The sequence below is a fragment of the Lissotriton vulgaris genome, chromosome 9 (assembly GCF_964263255.1).
Source record: "Lissotriton vulgaris chromosome 9, aLisVul1.2, whole genome shotgun sequence".
NCBI classification, from domain to species: Eukaryota; Metazoa; Chordata; class Amphibia; order Caudata; family Salamandridae; genus Lissotriton; species Lissotriton vulgaris.
In genome coordinates, this window is record NC_141697.1 from 593,413,038 (window position 1) to 593,436,820 (window position 23,783).

At 48.0% G+C, this 23,783-nt stretch overlaps 1 protein-coding gene across 2 annotated transcripts in view; it reads right to left on the minus strand.

The window, feature by feature from the left end:
* Nucleotides 1-5,665: 5,665 nt before the first annotated feature.
* Nucleotides 5,666-23,783, minus strand: part of MTA2 (metastasis associated 1 family member 2) — a 355,080-nt gene continuing 336,962 nt past the window's right edge. For both annotated transcript variants that reach the window (XM_086938190.1, XM_086938191.1), the window contains one exon: nucleotides 5,666-6,577. In XM_086938190.1, the coding sequence (XP_086794316.1) occupies nucleotides 6,409-6,577 (169 nt within the window). In that variant the 3' untranslated portion in view covers nucleotides 5,666-6,408. The remainder of the gene's footprint in view (nucleotides 6,578-23,783) is intronic.

A 23,783-nucleotide genomic window follows, 5' to 3' on the forward strand; every position in this document is an offset into this window, starting at 1 on the left:
CCATCTTTTGCGAGGCGGGCAGTCTACAGAGTGAATTATACACCAAACCGATGGCGAGAAATTCTCTGCTGCTCTTCAACAGCCACCACCCACGCTCCTTGAAGGAAAACCTTCCCGTGGGACAATTCCTCAGAGTGAGGAGGAACTGTTCATCTCAGGCGCTATTCAAAAAACACGCCAAGACCCTCTCCAACCAACTACAGGAACGGGAATACCCAAAACATCTTGTGAAAAGAGCATGGAAAAGGGCCTCCAACAACAATCGTGAGGCCTTGTTGGAGAGACGTCCTCCAAAACCCCCTCTTGAAAGACTAACTTTTGTGAGTACTTTCAACGCACAATCCAACAAACTTCAGAAAGCGGTGCGCAAACATTGGAATATTCTCAACACTACAAATGCCAACATCCCTTTACCTCTCTTCTCATTTAAAAGAGCACCAAGCCTACGTGACACGTTGGTCCACACGAGACCTAGGTTACAGAACACCGCAAGACCAACCACCCTTTGGGATGTTCCTCCGGTCACTGGCCACCATCCATGCGGGTCCTGTAGCGTCTGTCTCCAGACTAGTAAAACCAACACTATTGATCTGGGTTCGGGGAGAACTTGGACCCTGAAGAAACACACTAATTGTAACACAGAGAACGTGATCTATATGATCACTTGTCCTTGCTCTCTCAGGTACATTGGGTATACTACTCGTAAAATCAAACTCAGGATTGGAGAGCATAAGAGTACTATTAGGTGTCAAAAACAGGCCACTAAACTCACGAATCACTTTTTGACTTGCAAACACACAGCAGAGGACATGAGATGGGTGGTCCTAGAACATCCATACATCCCCACCCATATAACTGATGTCTCTAAATTCCTATTCAGGAAAGAGCAGAAATGGGTGTTCCAACTACAAAGTGACTCCAGGGGGCTTAACGACGACATACCTTGGACATCCTTATAATCCACTTAGGTTGCGTGTATAACATCTTAATTGCCCACTTTAATATACAGTGTTTTGTAGTTCGGACCTTGTTCCATACAATTGTTGATAGACATACACAACGAGGCATCATGGAAGTATATCTTCCTCTAGATATTTGCAAGGTTTATATTCCGATACCTGAGTTGCCCCATATTTTTGGAATATGCAATCCGGGATCAGCCATTTACGCACAATAAACATACTTGTGGGTCATATACTAACCTCTGTGCCACTAGTGTGGATTTATAATTTCTAGTTTTTAATTCTGTTATGCTTCAATACATGGTATTGATTATGACACCGTGCCTGTAATTGTTTATTCAATTAGCCTACTCGCAACACGTCCTCGTATGCCTCCATATTTAATTGAGGGCGAGAATAACACTATGGCAACGCGCAAACATAAGCTACCATAGCGCGAGGGAACACGGGCGAGACTGTTCGTTCAGCGCATGCGCACAACAAGTCTGCATTGCGGCCGCTACCGCTGTTACAAGTGAGCGTCTTCATATCGCGCATGCGCGTTACATTACCTCTTTAGCGCATGCGCGTTTTGACGAACGCGGTTCAATACACAATTCGCGCTACAATGTAAGCGCGCTGGTTTAACACTGCACACCGGCACAGGCGCGTTTTGGGTTTACTTGTAATGAGGACAGAAGTCAGGCAGCAGCAACCAATAGACAGCGCCCTCACATACAAAGTGCCGATTTTCGCGCGAAATTGACCAATTAAAGGGGGTATTTAACACAGAGGATTTTACATTTTGAACCACCTCCACTCCCACTTGGACGCTGGCCATTGGGGTACCGACGGACAGGTATGGCTCCCTGCAAACCAAAGATCTAGCATTTAGGGACACCACCTGAAGCTCCCTTTTGTTTATTTTAATTTTTGTTGACCTGTATGCATCAATTTATACTATTTTGATCTCATCTATACTATGCTCTTAAGACACTGTCTTCAGTAGGTTTAGTCATCAGCTATAGCTAATTTACAAAACCATTCATAACCAGCATCATTTTTAAACCTGGTCATTACCATGTTTTCTGTTTGGGTTGAGTCTCTTTCTTTTTAATAAACTAGTATCTGTTAGTATAGACATATGGATAAGTAGGGTATGTTTACTCTGTACCTCAATAGAATTTTCATCTGAGGTCATTACACTTTTCCATCCCTAACAGAGCGGGGCCTCCTTTTTCCCGAGTGGGTGCCGGGTGAGGTGAGGTGTGCTCCCACAGATTGTTGGGTGAGTAGAACATAGATAAATCAACACTGTATAACTGAATCAGTTTTTAATCAGAAGACCTATGTAACTTCTGATAGGCGGAGAAATGTATTCTACCGCCCAGCCTACATTTGTTGTGTTATGTTTTTTAATTTCCACTACGTCACAAATGCCTCTCACCACGTTTTTTTCCACCTTAGGAAAATCACGACCAGTTGGATAAACACCAGGAAATACTTTGGGCTCAAAGATCTGGTCAATCCAAAATGTTCATACACTTTATGTTTGTCACAGTGCAGATGCGTAACATCTAGTGGTCCTGAAGAAAGCTTGGACTAGTGGTCCTCCCAGCTGAAACATGTCGACCTCCACGCACTACGCCATGACATAGTTAAATCTTAGACTATGTGGCGTTGTTTTTACTCTTGACCCTGGACAATACTGAATAAACATATTTTTTGTCCCGGGAGCCAATTTTATTAACTATTGTTTTTGCACGAGCACTGCACTCCATCGGTCCTACCTCTGAAATACTGTGGTTCAGATCAACACCGTCCAGAACCTTTCTCCGCATCATTACCAGGTGCATTGGGAGAAACTAGGGTTCATGGTTTACATCCCACATGACGACACTCCACCAATAAGGGTGGGCTGATGGGAACTTTTCTAACCCAGTATTATCACTGTGAGGACATGTTGGTTTAGTGGTCTTTTTTGGCATGACACAACACTTAGGTAGGCGATTTGACCAGGTAACTCTTGTTTGTTTCTTCAGTTGATAAAGGGGTTTGAGTTACCGTGGTCGTTAAACTTCCCCCTTTTTGACCCCCCCACCTCCTTTTTTCTAAGATTTCCTGACGCCAAAAGACACCCCTGCACCCAGCGCCCCACGGCCTCCTGTGCCCAACTCCTCGGTGTCCACCCCTCCTCCAGCTTCCCAACTTACCTCTCGAAGTGGTGGTCGCACCTGAAGCATCTCCGTCCCGAGCCTGCACCCTTTGTTCACTTTCCAAGATTTCCATTGAATAACCTTGAGCGCCCAACGGCTCAAAAGCACCCTGCACCCAGCCGCCCGAGTGCCCCTGGCAGTGCAACCTTTGCCCTATCCTACTTCCCCATTTGCCCTGAGCAAGTGACCAGGAGCCCAGCTCCCACAGCCGCATGGCTTGCTAGCCAGCAGCCACCAACTGAAGGCCCCCTGCCTGTCATTGGGTAACATTGGGCATAACTACCTCTGCAAACGGCAGCCCCTGTGTCGCTGAGGGTGTACCAACTGTACCTACCTCACCCTGGGGGACCCCTGAGTCTATGCCCAGAACCTTAACTCTGCCAGTTGAGTACTTACCTAAAAGCCGATAACTCACTTTTCTTCCATAGGCTAACTGACTGGTTTTCACTCAGAAATTCTTTTAAGTGTGGGGTTTTGGAACTTTAAAATATTCACCTAAAACCAGCCAAAAAACGAATTCCGATTTACTCACCTGTTATCAGGAGAGACCTCAATGCTGCATCTTTTATCCCAGCACAAACCCTCAAAAGTAATTTTTACCGTACTTATAAGTAACCTGATTTTTCTTCCATAGGAAACCATTGTCTGCTTTTTCGAAGTGTCGATTTTTGCAAACTACAAATATTCTTTAAACATCGTACCAATTACCAAAACGTAATTACTTTCCTGTCTTAGATGGAGGTCCCAGTGCTGAACCTAGGAGTCCAGTACTGGATTACAAAAGTAACACAAACATACCTTACCTGCAACTTGAATTTCCTTCCATAGGCGAACATTGGTAATTTCTACTGAATAGTTTGTCAACTTTTAAAATACAATAATATTCCTTAAAAATCACTACTGTAAACAAAACGTTTTTACTTAACTGTTTACAGGACGTGTCCCCTGACTGAACCTAGGATCCAGTCTCGTGGTTAGAAGAGTAATCCACAAAGTAATCTTTTGCATTTAACAGAAAATTCCCATTGAGCTCAATGTTGCATTGTGTTTGAAATTGTGTTACCTATTGCAACCACCTGTGACTATTGCATTCCAAAAGTCTAATGCCTATTTGAAAAGCATTTAACTAAAGTAATTCATTCTGAGAAAGTACATGTTGATACCTTGTTGGTTCTAAAATAAAACAACTATATCTTTTGATACAAAACAATTGGCCTAGAGTTCAGTTCTTGAGTGTGTGAGACCATTTGAAGACTGAATAGGTGTGTACAACAAATGCTTTACACTGTCCTCTGATGCTGCCTTACTGCGCAACCAAGTTACCACTTTAGAGAGTAAGATTATATCTAACTTTAGCCTCTGCCAAACCTCTGGGGACTCTGTACACACTACCTTACTTTGGTCCAGTATATATAGAGCCACTTTCCTACACCTGGGAAATTCAAAAGGTAAGCAATCTGTAGCTAGAAGTCTTTATCAGATGTTTTGACCAGTCAGGAGGAACAGGTTGCAGACCTAGTGTGGATCTCTCTGCACAAACCTGTACTGGCAGTTAGGGCAGAACTTGAAAGTGGTGTTCCCAATATCCCTTAGCTGCCCCTCTCCCTTGCAGTCTCCAGCCATGTGGTATTTATTGACTGGGTCCCCTGTTGGGGTCGAGGTGGTTTGTCTCCGATCTTTGATGTGGTGTACTGGCCTTCCGTGATGCCTAGTGTCTTCGGTTGACTTTCATTGCAAATTTTTGTTGATTCTTTGGAGCTCTTCCAGTGTGCTTCTAGACCCAACTGCAGACAAAAGAATCTGATTTTGAAGATAACAGACAGGAAGTCCTGGGGCGCCGTCTGACATCATACAGGAGAACAGGCAGTATTGCAACATGTGCTTAGGATTGACTGGGGCAGGAGCCCCAGCCCTTCAAAGATGCCTACTGCAGCATCATAGACTAATCCTAAGCCTTCAAATCAGAATAAAGGGCTACTAATATAAGGAGAAGTGTTTCTATCAAGTTCTGATATTAAACATTGAATGTGCTAGGGCCAGTGGTCCAAAGAAGTGTGATAATTAGGGAAGAGTGAGAGAAGGAACATTATGTAATCAAGAGCCTTGGGAAAAAAAAGATAAGGCTGTTGCTACCCAGCTCCCACATTATTGCTTCTCAGTACATTTAATGGTACCACCCAACGGATACATGCAGACAATATGCTTTCTTTTACCTTGATTGAAAGGGGGTTTGGTTGAAAAACTTATGAAGGTCCCAGAACATCACTAGCAAGTTGTGACTAAAGTGTAGCAAATAATCTATTTTGCTGGGAGATTCTTACCATCTTGCTCTACACACTGTCAAGTAACCCAAACCACCAGTTCGTCTACCACTAACGAAATTACAGCCAAAGTCTCTGTGATAAATAAAGGAAAAGAGGAGGCAGTCGAAGGAGATTTAGGAAGAGAAGAAATAGAAAGTAAATGTAAGTATTAGGCAAGAAAGGCTGGGCATCAATTAAGCACTAGTGAAGAAAAAATTGGTCTTTATTTTATTCTGCACTAGATAAAACTGGTTACAGAATCCAATAATTTTTTTAAAAACTTGTTGGGTATTATTTTTCAGGTATTCCTTGTACAAAAATGTCTTCTGGAAATGCAGGCTGTGGTCATTCTGCAGGGTCCTCTGCACGCTGCTCTGTAGGGGCGGACAGTCCAACCACAGGAAACAGCATCCAACACCATCATAGAAGGGAACTTTAAAGGAAAAAAACTGCTAAACAATACCAAAAATGAGTAGGTGATTGGAAGAGGTGTGTGTATCACACAGAAGGTCCTCCGGATAAGTAACTACATCTGCTCCTTTGAGGGAAGGTCTACTGGATGACGAAGTATCTTTCAGATATGCTTGATTTCAGGATCGCAATCTGTAGCCATACCAGGCTTCATCTCAGCATGCAGCTGATCACCCAGCCTTCTCTGTCCCAAGATTCACCACGGAGGTGAAGGTTCACTCCAGTCGTGCAAAGGCTGGGCAGGAAAGGGAGTCAAGGACTAAAACGGGGAAGAAGGAATTCAGGATTGGAAACAAAAAGGGGGGGGGGAAATAGGTGAATCCCTGTCCTGATAGGAGGGGAAGTCTTTTTCCTTGCAAGGACAAGGATGGGCATTACAGAGGCACAGAAAACAAAGCCTGCGAACTGCACATGAAGTCTGGTGATCCAATTGTCTCATTCTTCCATAGATAAATATTAAAAAATGTCTGCCATAGATTAGTCTTCCAACACAATGGGCTCACAGGTGTTGGCCAGGTGTGCAAGGGGCACGAGTGGCAGTGGAGGTGTTGGCCTCAAGGGGATGGTCGACTTCACCTTCAGTGCCAAATTAGGCCTCCGTGCTGCTCGACGCATCTCTATATGAGTAAGAGCTTTTCGCAGAGCCCTGGAAAAAAGAATTCGTATAAGATAGTGTCTTATGGAAAAACAGGGAAATTCATGCAATTATATGCGACAGAGTCCCCCACATTGCAATATCACAATCTAGTAAGCCATTCTTCACGTAGGATTTGAGAAACATGATAAGCTTTTGACAAATCAATACAAAGATTTCTTTGATATCCAGCCTTATGGAAAAATGATGCAAAATTCTATAGACAGAAGAAATGGTACTTGCCTGTAATGATGTTCGTGATGCATGCAAGTTTTCTCTAGTTAAAGGCCGTTAACATATTTGCCTGAAACACAACTTAGAAGAGTTTGAAAGAAAATGTTTATGCAACCATCCACATTATGAGCCTTCCATTTTTGTTTAAGCCTGTGAAATAGATTGACATTTCACCGCTCAGAATTTCAAGAAGATTTAGCACCTTATTCTGACATGAGGTTTTCACTTGTGATTATAAAAAATGTCCACTTCATGATTAGATTGCCCAGTAACCAATTATTCAGCGATGACGAACACCATCCTGAAATTGGCAGGTTGATTAAAATAGGTGTGTGTTTATCTCTTTTTATTGATCGATCTATTTATCTATCTATGGTGAATGTTAGTGTACCCTGTAAGCATCTGTTTGTGGCATGTAGTGCTGTAATTTCACATGCTTACCATATGTCTGCCATCTAGTGTTGGGCTAAAAAGTGTCCAAGTCGTTTCATCTACGAAGAGTAGGCGAGATTGAAAAGGCACAACAACAACAAGTGAGGAGGGTCTAAGGGCAAGTTTACCGACCAACCAGATATACGCCCCTAACACAATCTATCACAACAATTGATATCTGGGGGTCAGCAAGAGAAAGGAAAGTTTTGACAGTAGGATCCACTATACCAGACAGTAACAGTGAGAAATGATAAAAGAGTGGTCGAGTCAAGACTCAAGGGTACCAGGAGGGAAATATTGTTCCCATCAGAAGCCACACTGTACCGCCCTTATTATCATCATATGGGATCTCCTTACCCAGGAGGCAAGACGGCCGGTAAATATTACCGTGACCGAGATGTAATATGAGGTATGAGAGCAGAACAGAGAAGTGTGGTAGTGGCTGCTGAAAAAAGCAGTGTATAGTGATGAAAAAAGTGAAGGGTACTAAAATTAGGTGAATGGGTGGTAAAAAGAATTTTAATAATAACCCCCAAACCCTAACGTTAAAAGGCAGGTGTAGGTGCAGGCTTTAAATAATAACCGCACTTAGTGGTCGACATGTTTCAGCATATTGTAAGATGTTCTTAATGCATTCCTCAGGACCTGTATATAATACACTACTGCTTTCAAAAAATAAATTAAAGGTGTCACCTGAAAGTCCAGGCGTGCTCAACCGTAAACTGTCAATGAAATGGTTAGGGATCCAACATGTAAAACAAAACGACAAACAAACAAACAAATAATACAATGCACGTTATTACTTGTATTCATAGTGACATTACAATATGTTCAATCATGCCTGATCGTTATTTCAGGTATGCACTCACCCTTATGTGTAGGCTGAGGAGCTTCACCCCACCTGGCTGCAGCGCAGGTAAAAGGAGCACCGCTCTGTGAGAAATCACATAACGTTTAATCGAGCGGTCAGTGATTAAACACTAACTCATTTGAGTAGCATAATAAACTTTGAGATGGCAGGTTAACTGGGCTATTTATAACCAGGCTGGGCGTGGGCGCCGTGTTCTGTCATGACTCAGGGGCAGTGACCACACGATGGGGATAGGTAATACGAAAGGGCCGTGCAGCGTCAGTTAGGAGATCGCTTAATATTTAAGTTACAGAAAAGCATCTAACAGCGTGTCAGTTTCAGAACGCGCACAAGGGAAAGAAAACCGCTGCGCTTTGTAAAGCGGCGTTCAGGGTAGAGAGAAGCGCTGCAGTTGCTTGATGTCAGGCTGGCCTCTAGCGGCAAACACAAGCCGAGCGAGGCATCAGAAAACTACGCATAATGCGTTGGATCATGCGTTAGCTCACCTGGCCGTCGGCGTCTCCAGGCAGTCTTCAGTACTGCTCGGGGGGGCGCCGACCGCCGAGTGAGCCAATGTTTTGTTTGATTCACGGAACCAGCGCGTTGACGAGCAGTCACGTGATAGTGAGACTGCTGGGAGTTGTAGTCCGCTCTAGGAACCAACTCTGTAGGACCAAATATGCTGGTACTACCAATGTCAAGTGTGGGTCGTAAGTGATGTACTGAGATGCGCAAATGTATATAAATGATTTTTACGAGTACATTATAAAAACATGGCCTTAACAGCATGACTCTGGGGCAGTGTGTACTATTGCGCAATGGATGGATGTTAAGTTACAGACGTCTACTAACAATGATGATAATATGAAAGCGCTCTTTAAGGGGATTGTTATGCGCCATTGGAGCTGATACACATATGCGCAGTGGATGTATAAGATGACTGTTGCTGCTGATGTTAATATTAATGCGCTTCAAAGGGGTTGTGATGCGCTATTAATACTTGCATATTTTGAAGGGAGGCAATGGAGACAGATTTCCAATGGGTATTATGTACAGTGCTAAGGTGAGATTGAAAAGGCAACAGAGTAACTGATTGTCGGGCCCGATGAGAACAAGCAGCATTAAAAAGGAGCTCACAGAGATTCTGAACCAGACGGCGAGAAAAATTTCACAACGTAGCAGATGCCCATGCACATTACCGGTGATAGGTGGAGTCACTATACCACGCAACTCGAAATTACTTATTCAAACAAAAACTAGCTGTACTCGTCAGAGCCCAAAACTAGATGGCAGGACTATGCACAAGTCTAAATCAAGTCTAAATCTACAGCACTAAATGCCAAGAACAGATCCATAATATATATGTGTGTGCATATTTATGTGTCTGATGGCATGAGGCTGTAGATACACATGCTTAGCATACGTAAGCTATCTAGTGTTGGGCTCAGAAGTGTCAAGTTGTTTTTCTTCTTTCGAGTCACAAGGTATAGGGACTGCTCTTGCTTGTACTGCACATGGTTACCTCTTGCTGGTACTGCAAATGGTCATCGACTCCATTGGTAGATGTTTTCTGCTTGGCAGGTGAGGATGGATTGAAAGGATAGTGTATCCTATGTAGAGGACCACATAATGTATGATGTATATAAATGCAAGGAGCACACATCACAGGGGAGGATGGTGGGTGCATGTGAATCTACAGCAAGACATGCCACAAATAGATGCTTACAAGGTAACATTCACTGTTTTATGGCATGTGTGGCAGTAGATATAAATGCTTAGCATAGACTAAAATGCATTTCTCTTTGGAAGCGGTGACTAACTTGTGCCGGGTGCATCATCGTAGTACTGCTTGCCAAAATTTGCTTGCTGTCATGCCCTAACATCGAAACAGAAATGGTTTGTGCATGTAGGTGCTGCAGTCCATATAGCAGCTTCACGTAGGTCAGCTATTGGAATATTGCCTAGAATTGCCCTAGAAGCCCCTTTTTAGAATGTAGAATCTGCTTTTGGAGGGATCTTTTGGCTTTAGCATAGCAGGTTTGGATACATTTTACTATCCAACGTGTAATACGTGATTTGGAAATTACTTTAAGTTTATGCAGTTTGGAGAATGCCACAAATAGTTGTTGATTTTTCCGCAAGGATTGTGTTCTATCTATATAGTACATTAGTGCTCTTTTGAAATTTTTGTGGAATGCTCTGACACGGAGTCTGGTTGAGGAAAAAATACAGGCAATTCCATGGATTGAGCCATGTGATCTTGCGATACTACCTTAAGTAGGAATTTAGGATTAGTTCTTAAAACTTTTTTTTGTCCTTATGTACTCGGAAAAATGGTTCCTCTAGAGCATGGGTACTCGCAAACATTTTCACAGGGGCCACCAAGCTTGGTTTGTGATATGAACGAGGCCCGCATTAATGCCAGCAGGTTGGCGACGGGAGTTTGGGGCATTGGCAATAAAGTGGGTGTAGAGGAAGCGAAACATATACATCTAGTGTCTGAACTGCACAATATGAAACCAAAAGCACAAGTTACTTACCTTCGGTAATGATACATCTGTAAGAAACATTAGTTAGTGATAGATTCCTTAGTGTAGAATTACATTCAGGAGTCAGACTGGATCCGGAAAGTTTGTCAGCAGTACCCCTGAGTGTCGAAAGGTGGCATTGTGCGGCTCCGGGTCCGTTGTTGGCGACGTGGTCGCTGGGGTAACGTCGCAGCAGCTACTTAGACACCGCCCTCGTGCGCTGCCGTTAGTTCTGTACACTACTTTCAGCGCCAGGAACGCTGAGCCATGCAAGAAACTGACCACTGGTGTAATGAAACTATGCGCTAAAAAGGAATGACCGTAACCCTAGAAATCAGATCACAGATCGGGGAGGATGGGTGGGGCGGTAAGGAATCTATCACTATCTAATGTTTCTAACAGATATATCATTACCGAAAGTAAGAAACTTGTACATCTGAAAGAAACAAGTTAGTGATAGATTCCTTACCATAAAATAGATACCCCAGCAATACCAACTCCGGTGGTGGGTCTGCGAACCAAGATCACACCAAAAAGTTCTGAAGAACAGAACGGCCAAAGAAGCAGTCTTTCCGGACTTGGCTATCCAGGCAATAGTGCTTGGTAAACGTGTGCAGGGAAGCCCCTGTCCCAAAGCAGCAGTGGCGGCCGTCGCCCTGGAAGAATGGGCGCGTAATCCCCAATGGAGGCTCCTTTCTAGCCAAAGAATAGCATGCTTCACAAGTGCACCATCTCCCACTGGGAGATGGTGCGCTTGTGCATGGCACGACCTTTCTTGGTGCCAACGTAGCCAAAAAGAGCGGATCATCCACCCAGAACTGTTGTGTGCGGATCAGATAGCACGAGAGCGCACTTTGGGTCCAAAAATTGGAGCCTCTCCCTCTTTTGAGGGAGGCGTAAAGAAGGTTGGCAAAGTGATTGTTTGCCCGATTTAAAAGGTAGTGACAACCTCTGGCAGAAAAGATGGACGTTTGTTAGGACAACTTTGTCCGGACGGACAGAAAGAAAAGAAGATTTAGAAGAAAGAGTCTGGAGCTCACTCACTCTTCTGGCAGAGGTGATGGCAACCAGGAAAGCAGTCTTTAAATTGAGAAGACGAAGAGGACAGTTGTTAAGTGGCTCAAAAGAAGAACACATCAGATAGGTCAGGACAAGATTCAAGTCCCACTGAGGCATCAAGAAATGGACAGGAGGGAACATGTGCGTAATGCCTTTCAAGAATCTATCTAAATGGGACTTGAAGAGAGAAGGCTGATTAGGAAGCCTTAAAAAGCCTGAGATGGCCGAAAGATAGCCCTTGATAGTACCCAGAGTAGATCCCTGCTGGGTCAAAGAAAGAAGGTACAGAAGAACCTCGGAAAGAAGGTACAGAAGAACCTCGGAAAGAGGGGCAGAAAGAGGATCCAAAGACTTTGCTGTGCACCATGCCACAAATTTGTTCCACCTGCAGGCGTATCGAATATGCTACTTACCAGTATGCATCTGTTCTTGGCATGTAAGGCTGCTGACATTGATATCTGTGCATAGATCGCCGCCTAGTGTTGGGTCCGGATGATTGCACATTGTTGTCCTGGAAGAGTCTTCGAAGTATCACGAGATAGGTGGCTCCTCCCCTGGACTACAGTGCGCATGGGCATCGACTCTATCCTCAGATTGTTTTTAGCCATTGTGGCCAAGATGGAGTGAAACTAAGTGAATGATGACCATGCTAGAAGTATGTGTGAATTTTGCAGCTGCTACGGGCGCCGGGGAGGAGGGCGGGCGATATGAATGTCAGCAGCCCTACATGCCAAGAACAGATGCATACTGGTAAGTAGCATATTCGGTTCGAGGCATGTGGGCTGCTGAATTCATATCTGTGCATAGAATACATAGCAGTCCCTCCATTAACGGCGGCCGCCCGTGCCAGTTGCAGCAGTTTGGAAAAGTGTTTTGAGAACAGGCTGCCCTACAGCTGCCTGCTGTTTGGAGTGCACATCATCACAATAATGCTTTGTAAATGTGTGTGTGGTAGACCATGTGGATGCTCTACATATGTCTTCCAAAGGAATATTTCCAAGGAATGCCATAGAGGCACCCAACTTTCTGGTGGAGTGGGCCCTTGGTGGAATGTTGAGTACGTTTGGCTTTCAGATAGCAGATCTGGATACATTTAACGATCCACCTAGCAATACCAGCCTTGGAAATGGGGTTACCTTTGTGGTGTGGCGCAAAGGCAACAAAGAGTTGTTTAGTCTTCCTAAAATCCTTGATCCTATCGATGTAATACATCAGGGCCCTTTTGACGTCAAGGGTGTGGAGCATTCTCTCCGCCAATGACTCGGGATTTTGGAAGAAAACAGGCAATTCAATAGTCTGGTTGATATGGAATTGAGACACGACCTTAGGAAGGAATTTAGGGTTAGTGCGAAGCACTACCCTGTTAGAATGAATTTGAATAAATGGCTCTTGGATAGTTAGGGCTTGCAGTTCACTAACTCGCCGTAGTGACGTAATCGCTATGAGGAAAGCCACTTTCCACGTCAAGAACTGAATCTCGCAGGAATGCAGTGGTTCAAAGGGAGGACCCATCAGCCGGGTGAGGACCACATTGAGGTTCCACTCCAGAGCTGGTGGAGTCCGCGGAGGAATGACTCGTTAGAGTCCTTCTAGAAAAGCCTTAATGGCAGGCACTCTGAAAAGTGAGAGGTGCTGCCTGTTCTGGAGTTAAGCGGCCATCGCAGATAGATGTATGCGAATGGAAGCATAGGCCAGATTACATTTGTACAGATGGAAAAGGTAACAGATATTCTGAATAGACGCATTTAGCGGGTCAATGTTGTGGTCTGCACAATAAATGACAAACCGCTTCCATTTTGCCGCATAGCATGCTCTGGTGGTGGGCTTCCTCGCCTCCCGAATGATGCCCATACAGTCAGAAGGCAAGTGCAGGTAGCCAAACTCTAAGACTTCAGGAGCCAGATCGCCAGGTTGAGCTGTTGCGGATCTGGATGCTGAATGTCGCCACGGCTCTGCGTCAGAAGGCTGGGTGTGAGACGTAGCCTATGATGCGGTACCACGGACAGTTCTAGAAACGTGGTGTACCATGGTTGGCGTGCCCACGTTGGAGCAACCAGGATGAGAGTCATCAAGTGCTGCCTGAGCTTGCGTGCCACCAGCGGTATCAGAGGTGCTGGGGGAAAGCGTACGCAAATTTGCCTGACCAGTTCATCCATATCGCATTGCCCTGCGACAGTGGGTGTGGGAACCTGGCAGCGAAGCTTTGGCATTTTGCGTTCTCCCTTGTGGCGAACAGGTCTATCTCTGGATGACCCCACCTTTGGAAGTACGGATGGAGGACTGATGGATGTATCTCACACTCGTGCATCTGGTGGCTGTACCTGCTGAGCAGGTCCGCCATCTGATTGTCCTTGCCCGGGAGGTGTTCTGCCATGAGGAAGATGTTCCTCTGAATGGCCCACTTCCACATGCTCTGAGCCAGATGAGACAGCTGCGGAGAGTGTGTTCCTCCCTGCTTTTGAATGTAGTACATGGCTGTCATGTTGTCCGTCCGGATCAACACGACCTTGTACTTTGAAGGCTTTGAGTGCCATGAAGATTGCCATCAGTTCGAGTACATTGATGTGCATCTTCCGTTGCTGTTGCGTCCATAGTCCCTGCACTGTGTAATGGAGTACATGAGCTCCCCATCCCTGGAGAGAGGCGTCCGTTGTCAGAATGATCTGTGGCACAGGCTATTGGAACGGTCGGCCCTTGCAAAGGTTTTGTGGATTCCACCAATGCAGAGAGTTGTATGCCCAACCGCTCACCAACACTAGGTCTTTCAACTGCCCGTGAGCCTGAGTCCACTGACGTGCTAAGCACTCCTGAAGCGGGCGCATATGTAGTCTCGCGTGCGGGACTATGGAGATGCAGGAGGCCATCATGCCTATCAACTGCATAAACACTCCTGCTGGAAGCGAGTGCTGAGGTCTGAACTTCTGTATCAGCGACTGAATGCTGCTGACCCTCACTGAATTCGGCTGTGCTGTGGCCGCCAGAGTGTCTATGGTCGCACCCAGATACTGCCGTACGTGGGCGGGCTGGAGGTGAGACTTTGGGTAATTCAGTGAGAATCCCAGATCGTGCAGGAGATGAATGGTGTGGGACATGTGGGCGGCACATTGCTGGGCCGACTTTGCTTGGATGAGCCAGTCGTCCAGATAGGGGTAGACGTGGATGTTCCGTCTCCTGAGATGCGCCGCCACTGTCGCCAGGCACTTTGTGAACACCCTGGGTGCCGTGGTGACACCGAAGGGCAAAACCTTGAACTGGTAGTGCTGGTTTTGAATGGTGAACCGGAGGTATTTCCTGTGTAAAGGGTGCAGTGGAATGTGAAAGTACGCATCCTTTAGGTCTAAGGTAGCGAGAAAATCCCCCTGCCTGAACAACGGGAGCACTTGCTGCAGGGTCAGCATATGGAAGTGCTCCGACAGGATGTAGTAGTTGAGTGGCCTGAGGTCCAGGATGGGCCTGAGGGACTCGTCCTTCTTTGGTATTAAGAAGTACAGGGAGTAGACCCCTGTTCCTCTCTCCTGCATAGGCACGAGCTCTATTGCCCCTTTTTGCAGCATGACGGGGACCTCCTGCTGCAATAAGTGCAAGTGCTCGTCCGACATAGGACGGTGCCCTGGGGGCATGTTGGGTGGAGTGGATGTTAACTCCAGAAAATAACCGTATTGGACAAGTTTTCTGACCCACCTGTCCGTGGTGATGGACTTCCAGACGGGCAGGAACTGCTGGAGTCTCCCCCCGACCGGTGTTGTGTGGTCGGGGGGCAGCGACAAGGCGTCACTGTTTGCTGGTGGTAGAGGACCTGGAGCTGTTGTTGCCACGTCCTCTGCCCTTGGCGCTGTTGCCACGATATCCACCTCGACTTTTGTTGGCATAAGAAGTCTGGGTGTTGCCCTTGTAGTATTGCGTGGACTGGGAGAGCTGACCCCTTGAGACGCCCCTAGTGCCGGAGCGACAAAAGGACCCACCCCGAAACTGCTGGGACTGTAAGGCACCCATGGATTTTGCAGTGTCAGTGTCCTTTTTCATTTTTTCTAGGGTGGTGTCAACCTCCGGGCCAAACAGGTGATCTGGGTTAACCATTTGGTTCAGGATGGTGGTTTGGATGTCTGGTTTAAATCCAGAGATTCTCAGCCAGGCATGTCTCCGAAGCATAACACTGGTGTTTATAGCTCTGGCCGCGGTATCAGCTGCGTCAAGAGCGCACTTAATGGAAGCGTTGGAGATTAGCTTCCCTTCTTGAATTAGCATCTCAGCCCCTTCCTTGTATTGATCAGGCAGGTGTTGCAGCAGGGTCTCTAGTGTATCGTAGTGCGCCCTGTCATAGCGCGCTAGAAGCGCTTGCATGTTTGAAATGCGCCATATGTTGGCTGCCTGTGCTGCCACCCTCTTCCCCGAAGCCTCAAAGACCTTGGATTCTTTGTCTGGGGGAGGAGCATCACCCGTAGTCTGAGAATTGGCCCTTTTCCGGGCACTGGAGACGACAAGGGAGTCTAGAGGCAACTGTCCTCTAATGTAGGTAGGATCAGTAGGCGCCGACTTGTATTTTTTGTCAATCCTAGGGTTTATCACCCTCGCCCTGGTAGGCTCCTTAAAGATCTCAGCAGCATGCTTTAAAACACCTTTTAGCATAGGCAGAGTCTTTACAGTCTTTTCTGATACTGAAAAAGTGTCAAAGAGGAAGTCCACATCCACAGGGTCAGCATGCAGCTGGACATTGTGATTGTCAGCAGCCCGTTCAATGAGGGCATTGAAAGCAGCAGAGTCTTTCGTAGGTGAAGTCTTTGCAGAAAAGAGTTGAGGGTCTTGTCCTGAACGAGGATCCCCAGGGCCACCACCAGCCGCCCATGGTTCATTTGCATCCTCAGGGTCTGTATAGACTGGATAATGGTATTCATCTTCATCATCACCCTCACCAGCGTCCACATCTGAGTAAGCGGGTGACACATGAGGCCGTGGTGAAAGGGGTTCCACTAAGGCTGGAGAGCAAGCAGAGTCCTTCTTGAGAGGGATCTTGTAAGACTCCAGTTGTGGTTCCGGGGTGACTTTCCGCTTCAGGAGGGAAAGTTTTCCCGTTTCGGCGTCGATGAAGTGTTCCTGACGCCCATCCCCCGAAGGTCGTCGAGGTTGCGGCCCGTGAACCACCGACAACGCCTTCGGCGCCGAGGAGACCTTATCGGGCACGCCGGCCACTGCCTTAGGAGCGAAAGCCTTCGGTGCCGTTTTAGGCGGCAACGTGAAGAGGATCGGCGTGGACGCCTTAACTGGTTTCTCCACAGGCTTCGCAGGCGGAGGGTCCCTCGGTTCGACCGCCGCGGTGCCTTCACGGACGCGCTGGTTCAACAGAGTCCTTCGAGGCCACTTTCGGAGTCGACTCACGGGGCGCAGCGCCCTTGGCCTTGTCGTGCGGACGCGGGGTAGTGAGGACCTTCGGGTCATCGAGCCGCTTCTTCGGGTCACCGTGACTTTTCTTAGGTTCGCCGACAGCCTTCTTCGGGTCGACAAGGCCCTTGCCGGCATCGACCGGTCTCGGCGCCGACGCGCCAGGATCGACCACCTTTACTTTAGCCTTCGGCGCGGCAGACTTTGTTCCGACGCCCTTGACTTGACTTTTCGGCTCGACAGCCACCTTAGGCTTCTTCGGCGCCGAAGCCTCTGAAGATTTCGATCCGACCAAAGCGGTGCGCACTTTCGGTTTCGATGCTTGCACCTGCGCAGTATCTGGTGTCGAAACCATAGGTTTCACTTTCGGTTTCGTTTTGCCAGGGAGTGGCTCAGTAACAATGTCCGTGGCCGGGCCCGAAGGCGGGGCCGTGGAACCCATATCGAGGTCTTCGGTAAGGCCCGAAGGCGATCCCTCGACCTGGGCCTTAGAAATAGGCACGGCCCCAGAGTCAGATTGAGGAAGCTCCTCGTCCGAGCTATCCTCCATGGCCCCGAGGGCACAGTCGTCGTATCCTACCTCCTTGACGACTTCTTCGCTTTCGAACACCTCAGCATCAGCGTCGTAGTCGTCTTCGACGTCCGACGCGGGGTTCGATTCAGAAACGTCCTGGATATATTCGTCCTCGACCTCCCCAGCATTGAAGATGTCCGCAGGCGCCGGAGCAGATTGCTGGGCCTCCAGGCGCGCAGCTCGTCGAAGCTTAAGCGTCTTCTTGGATCTGAAGTGTGAACAAGCCATACACTTGTCCTCATCGTGGTCTGGCGACAGACACTTGTTGCACACCGGGTGGACGTCGATGTGGGGGTACTTCGAGTTACAGACCGGACATCTCTTGAATGGACTTCGGTCCATGATGGATGGTCGATAGGACAGGAGCGTCGACTAGGCCTTCCGCGCCGAGAGCACGCGGAAGTACAGAAACCGGCTCGGAGCCAAGCTAGAAGTAAAGCCGAACGCAAGACAATACCGACGTATAGACTAAAGACCTTTTGGTCTCAAGAAAGTTTTTATTTTATCGATTCCGACAAGAGGGAATTAAAGACATCCGAACCCAATGGCAGAAAAAAACAATCTGAGGATGGAGTCGATGCCCATGCGCACTGTAGTCCAGGGGAGGAGCCACCTATCTCGTGATACTTCAAAGACTCTTCCAGGACAACAATGTGCAATCATCCGGACCCAACACTAGGCGGCGATCTATGCACAGATATGAATTCAGCAGCCCACATGCCTCGAACAATGTTTTAGTGGAGGGACGCCTGGCTGCCAAGATGACATCCCAGACTTCGGGAGGAAGGTCGAAAGATGTCAACTGTCGCCGCTCAATGTCCATGCATGGAGGTGGAGGCTGAACAGGTTCGGGTGGAGGACCGTCCCCTGTTGCTGCGACAGAAGATCCTCCCGAAGAGGCAGTCAGCTTAGGGGATCGTTGGCCATGCCGAGTAGCTCGGGATACCAGTATCTTCGTGCCCAATCTAGAGCCACAAGGATGATTTAGGCCCGGTCGCGCCTGATCTTCAGCACTCTGGGCAGAAGTGGTATAGGCGGAAAGGTGTACAACAGACCGCAACTCCACTAGTGATGAAAAGCGTTGCTGAGCGAGTGCCGCCTTGGAAATTGCAAAGCGCAGAAGCGATGACTTTGTGCGTTCTCTTCGGTGGCGAATAGATCTAACCAAGGCCATCCCCACTGCAGAAAAAGACCTTGTGCCACAATTCTGAATGCAGACGCCAATTGTGATCCATCATGCACAGACAGCTGAGTTTGTCCACCCTGGCGTTCAGAGAACCTCCCAGGTGTTGAACCACCAAGGAAATGCCCTGATGTTCCAGGCTTGTCCAGAGGTGCAGAGCCTCCTGACACAGTCCACGACCCCACCCCGCCCTGTTTGTTGCAGTACCACATGGCGGTGGAGTTGTCCGTGAACACCTGCACCACACTTCCACAGACAAGGGAAGGGATGCCTTCAGTGCAAGTCGGATTGCCCAATGCTCCAAAGGTCCTCTGATCTCCACCTCTCCCATGTGGCCACCCCATCCCAGGAGGGACGTATCCGTCACCACTGTGTGCTCCGGTTGGGGAAGGGAGAGGGATCTGCCATTGACCCAATTGCGATTCGTGAGCCACCACTGCAATTGTCGTGTAGTGCCCTCCGAGACCTGGACGTGATCGGACAGGTTGCCCTGATGCTGTGCCCACTGGGACTTCAGGGCCCCCTGTAGAGTCCGCATATGCCATCTGGCATGATCTACCAACAGGATGCAGGAGGCCATTAGGCCCAGCAGCCGGAGGGTCATCCAGACCGAATCCCGGGATAGAGGCTGAAAGATCTGAATTATAACCTGAATATCCCAGACCCGCTGCGTCGAGTCCAGAACCACCCGATGAAAGGGAGCTTCTGGTAGGGAATCAGGTGCAACTTTGGCACGTTGCTGAAGAACCCCAGCAAATGCAGGAGGTCGGCCGTAGTCTGGAGGTGAGAGACTACTGTCTGGGGCGAGCTTGCCTTCAACAACCAGTCATCGAGATAGGGGAAGACTGGAACCCCTGATCTGTGCAAATGGGCTGCGACCACCGCCATCACTTTTGTGAACACCCGAGGGGCACTGGTAAGACCAAAGGGGAGCACGGTGAACTGAAAATACTCGCGGCCTACCGTGAATCGCAGGTAACGTCGGTGGGCCGGCAGGAAGGGGATGTGGAAATATGCGTCCTGCAAGTCCAAAGCTACCATCCAGTCTCCAGGGTCGAGAGCAGACGAGACCAGACCCAGAGTTAGCATCTTGAACTTCTCCTTCCGGAGGAAGCGATTGATGTCCCTGAGGTCCAAGATAGGACGCAGGCCCTTGTCATTCTTGGGTACCAGAAAGTAGTGGGAATAGCAACCACAACCTACTTCTGTCACAGGAAAGCACTCAATGGCCCCCGTGGCCAAGAGGGCCATAACTTCCTTTTGTCGAAGTAGCAGATGATCCCCAGATATGCAGTGGTACTTGGGTGGCATGACTGGAGGGGGAGTCTCGAAGGGGAGGGAGTAGCCCCTTAGGACAATTTGCAGCACCCACCTGTCCGAAGTGATGGTGCGCTAAAGGGGGAGGAGATGGCGAATCCTGCTGCCTACTGGCATCTGATGGGCCTGAAAGCTCGGACTAGGAAGGCTTTGAGGCGGCTGCTGCGGGGGTGGAGGTGGACTGACCCGCTCGCTGGCCCCCTGCCCCGCCACGGCGGGGCCCATGTCCACAGCCGCCTCAAGGTTTATTCTGTGCCTTGTGGCTGAAGGAACGTGTCGGAGCACCCCTTCCGTGGCCACGAAAGGGACAAAAAGCCAAAGTGGCAGTGCACGTTGTAGAAAGGTCCAATGACTTGGCCGTAGCCCGGGAGTCCTTAAAGCGTTCCAGCGCATGATCGGCTTTGTCGTAAAAAGGCGACTGCCATCAAAGGGCATGCCCATAAGGGTGTTTTGGACAACCCCCGAAAAGCCAGTGGACCGCAGAGCGTCACCATCGTGGAAATCGCTCTGCCTAGCGAGTCCGCGATGTGAAGTCAACACCGTATGGTGAACTTCGCTGCATCCCTCCCCTCAGCAACAGCCTGGGCGAGCACTGTCCGGGCCTCCTCCAGACACTGAGGCAGCACTCGTGCAACCGTATCCCACACAGAGTGGTAATAACGGCCCAAGAGGCATGCAGTGTTCACTGACTGCAGCGCTAAGCTGGCAGATGAACAGTTTCTTACCAAACTGTTCCAGCTTCTTGGATTCCCTATCCGGAGGGGTGGTAGGGAATGCACTCTGGGAAGTAGAGGCCAGGATAACCACACTCTCGGGGGTGTGTGTGTGGGCGGGGGGGGGGGGGGGGGGGGGGGGGGAGTACGACGACAGAAAAGCAGGGTCGCCCGGAGCCGGGGTCTTGCCACGTTACTATCCACAGGAGCCCCAGTGGTGGGCATTAACCAAGTGCCCATAAGAACGTCAGTTAGTGCTTCATTGAACAGCAGCAGAGGCTAGGAAGAGCTTACCGCCGGCTGGAGCACCTCAGTGAGGAGGTTAGCCCTCAGGGCAACCGTAGGGAGTTCGAGGTCAAGGGCCTCGGCTGCCCTACGCAAAACCACACTATAGGTCGCTCCCTCCTCCGAAGCCACAGAAGGAGGAGAGAGGAAGCCACGGTCAGGCGATTGGTCAGGACCACTGGCATCCCCTTACTCTTCTCCCCCAGTCCTGATCCAACTCACACTGCTGTGATCCAACGACGGACACGTAGCCGCAAGACGCCACCTTCCGACGCGCAGGGGTACTGCTGACGAAAACTTTCCGGATCCAGTCTGACGCCGGGGGTAATTCTACGTTATGGAATCTATCGCTAACAATTTTCTTTCAGATACTGTCAGCTAGATGACTTAACATTCCTTTAAGGACTGGTATATATTGTAATCCCCTTTGAGCAGTAGATAATGTTTCAAAAAGGACGTAATCTTCCACGGGGTCTTTATGTAAAGGCACATTATGAAAAGCTGCAGCTCTAGCTATTAGATCCCGATAGGCGGAGGCATTATCTGGTAGTGATGGACGGGTGGGTAAAGGTCTGAGCCTGTATCTCTTTGCGGCTCTATCATATACATCTCAAGCATCCCCAGGATGTGTCCTCTGGTACATCATCCTCAACTATTATAGGGGAATGAGGAGAAATATGGCCACCCTCAGAATGTTGTGGTGAATCAGGTGGAGGAACGGCTGGTGGTGTAAATGGGTTTGGTGAGGTAAGTATGGGAATATGTAAAGGGTTAGTAGCAATGTCTTTTTTCTTCTTAGGAGTTTGTATAGGAATGTCTAGCCGCTTCGGAAGCGAATTCGCTTTTCGATTGAGGCTTTAGGGGTTGAAGAATGATCTTTTCGGTTCTGGGTTGAATTTGCAATGTTTTCTGTTTCGGATCGAGCCGTTCTTGGATTACATCAAGGATTGGTTCAGTTTGTATTAAGAAGAAACATTAATCAACAATTACCAAAACCTGGTGCAATTTCAAAAACAAAGTGCAATTCCGGAGGACAACAGAAAATAAAAATACAAGAATTTAATACAGTTGGGTCAAAAGAAACATCAAGTATATCGTCAACCCATGCGACAAAATCCTTATGGTGATTCATTGTCAACAGTATCATTGAATGGGGTGCAGATAAGACCTCTACTTTTGTTCCAGGGGCCCCATACCCTGGTACACTTGCCAGGGCAACCTCCGCTTACGTATATCGCCCTTTCCGCTTGCATGCACCAGTCCATGTCTGATTCCCAATCGGCATGTCTGAGTGCAACTCCACCCTTCCAGGTTCTAGCAATAATGCGTTTCGCAATCATACAACCCAGCGTGAACCAGAGACGTTCAAAGCTTGTTACGTCAGTGGCCTCCCTAGACATTTAAAAGACGAAGGCGAGGGGATACCTCAATTAGTTTATGACATATTTGAGACATGGCCAATACAAAGCTCCCCCAGTATGTCTGAAGGTCAATACAATCCCATCATTGGTGTAAGAAATTTCCTGTCTGCCCACAGGGACAGACCGGAGAGGATAAAAGACCCATCTTAGCCAGAGCCGAACTGGTATAGTACACTCTATGTAGAAGTTTAAGCTGTATCAATTTAAAACGAGAATGGATAGCCACCTCCTGAGGTGACGCCAGGGCCTCCCTCGTGGAGTTTTTGGTCTGAAGGTATAGCCTTTCAGAGCCGATGAAGGTTTTAGTTTTGGTTCTGGTGTGATCTGAACCAAACCACGTGAACCATATCTTCCGGAACCGAGGTGGATGTTCGATGAACTGTCTAATCAGACTTAGAAAAATTAGAGGCTCCTGCTGTAGGCTGAGATTTTGGTGCCGAGCACGGGGAATCAGAATGTTTATGTTTGCTCTCCTGCAGTGACGGTCCGGAAGCGGTTTTTGCAGATGGGACCGATTTTTTTTTTTATAGTTTTGGGATCAGGACAGTTGTACTCACGGTTTGATGTTTTTGAGTCGAATTGAGACTGGCTGAATCCTGTTCTATGTCGGAACCAGAATCTGAATCATGGATGGACAATGATTCCTCTAGAACTGTTGAGGCTTCCTCTTGTCGATCAAAGATATCTGGTGAGTCGTCCAAGCAGCATTTCTTGGCGTCCGGCATGTGTATCGGAGTGTCTTTTTGGACCAAAAATATCTACAGGCCTCCCAGTTTTCCTCTAGATCGGGCGAGAGGCATAAACTGCAAATAGAATGCTGGTCGGTGTGAGGATACTTTCAGTGGCAACTCGGACAGAAATGGAACGGATGACATTCCATCAGCAGCACATTCCGAACATTTATTTGGAAGTTGAAGAGGCCCGACCGAGCATGGCCCGTATGTCGTGAAAGGGATTCGAAGATCTCGAGGCTCAAATATGTATTTGCTTGCAGCACAAGAGTAATAACACGATTGAGACAATACCGTTAATTTGAACTCCTTGTTGGCAAACCAAAGGAAGCTGGGGAGAATCTCAAACCGGAGAGCGAGTGATTACATACGAGCCCGTTGCGGGGAAAAAAATCTAAATATGGAGTCGATGCCCATGCGCACTATCACCAAAGGGATGAGTCACAAAATGTTGTGACTCGAACAACTTCTTTGAAGAAAAACAACTTGCAATCATCCGAGCCCAACACTAGATG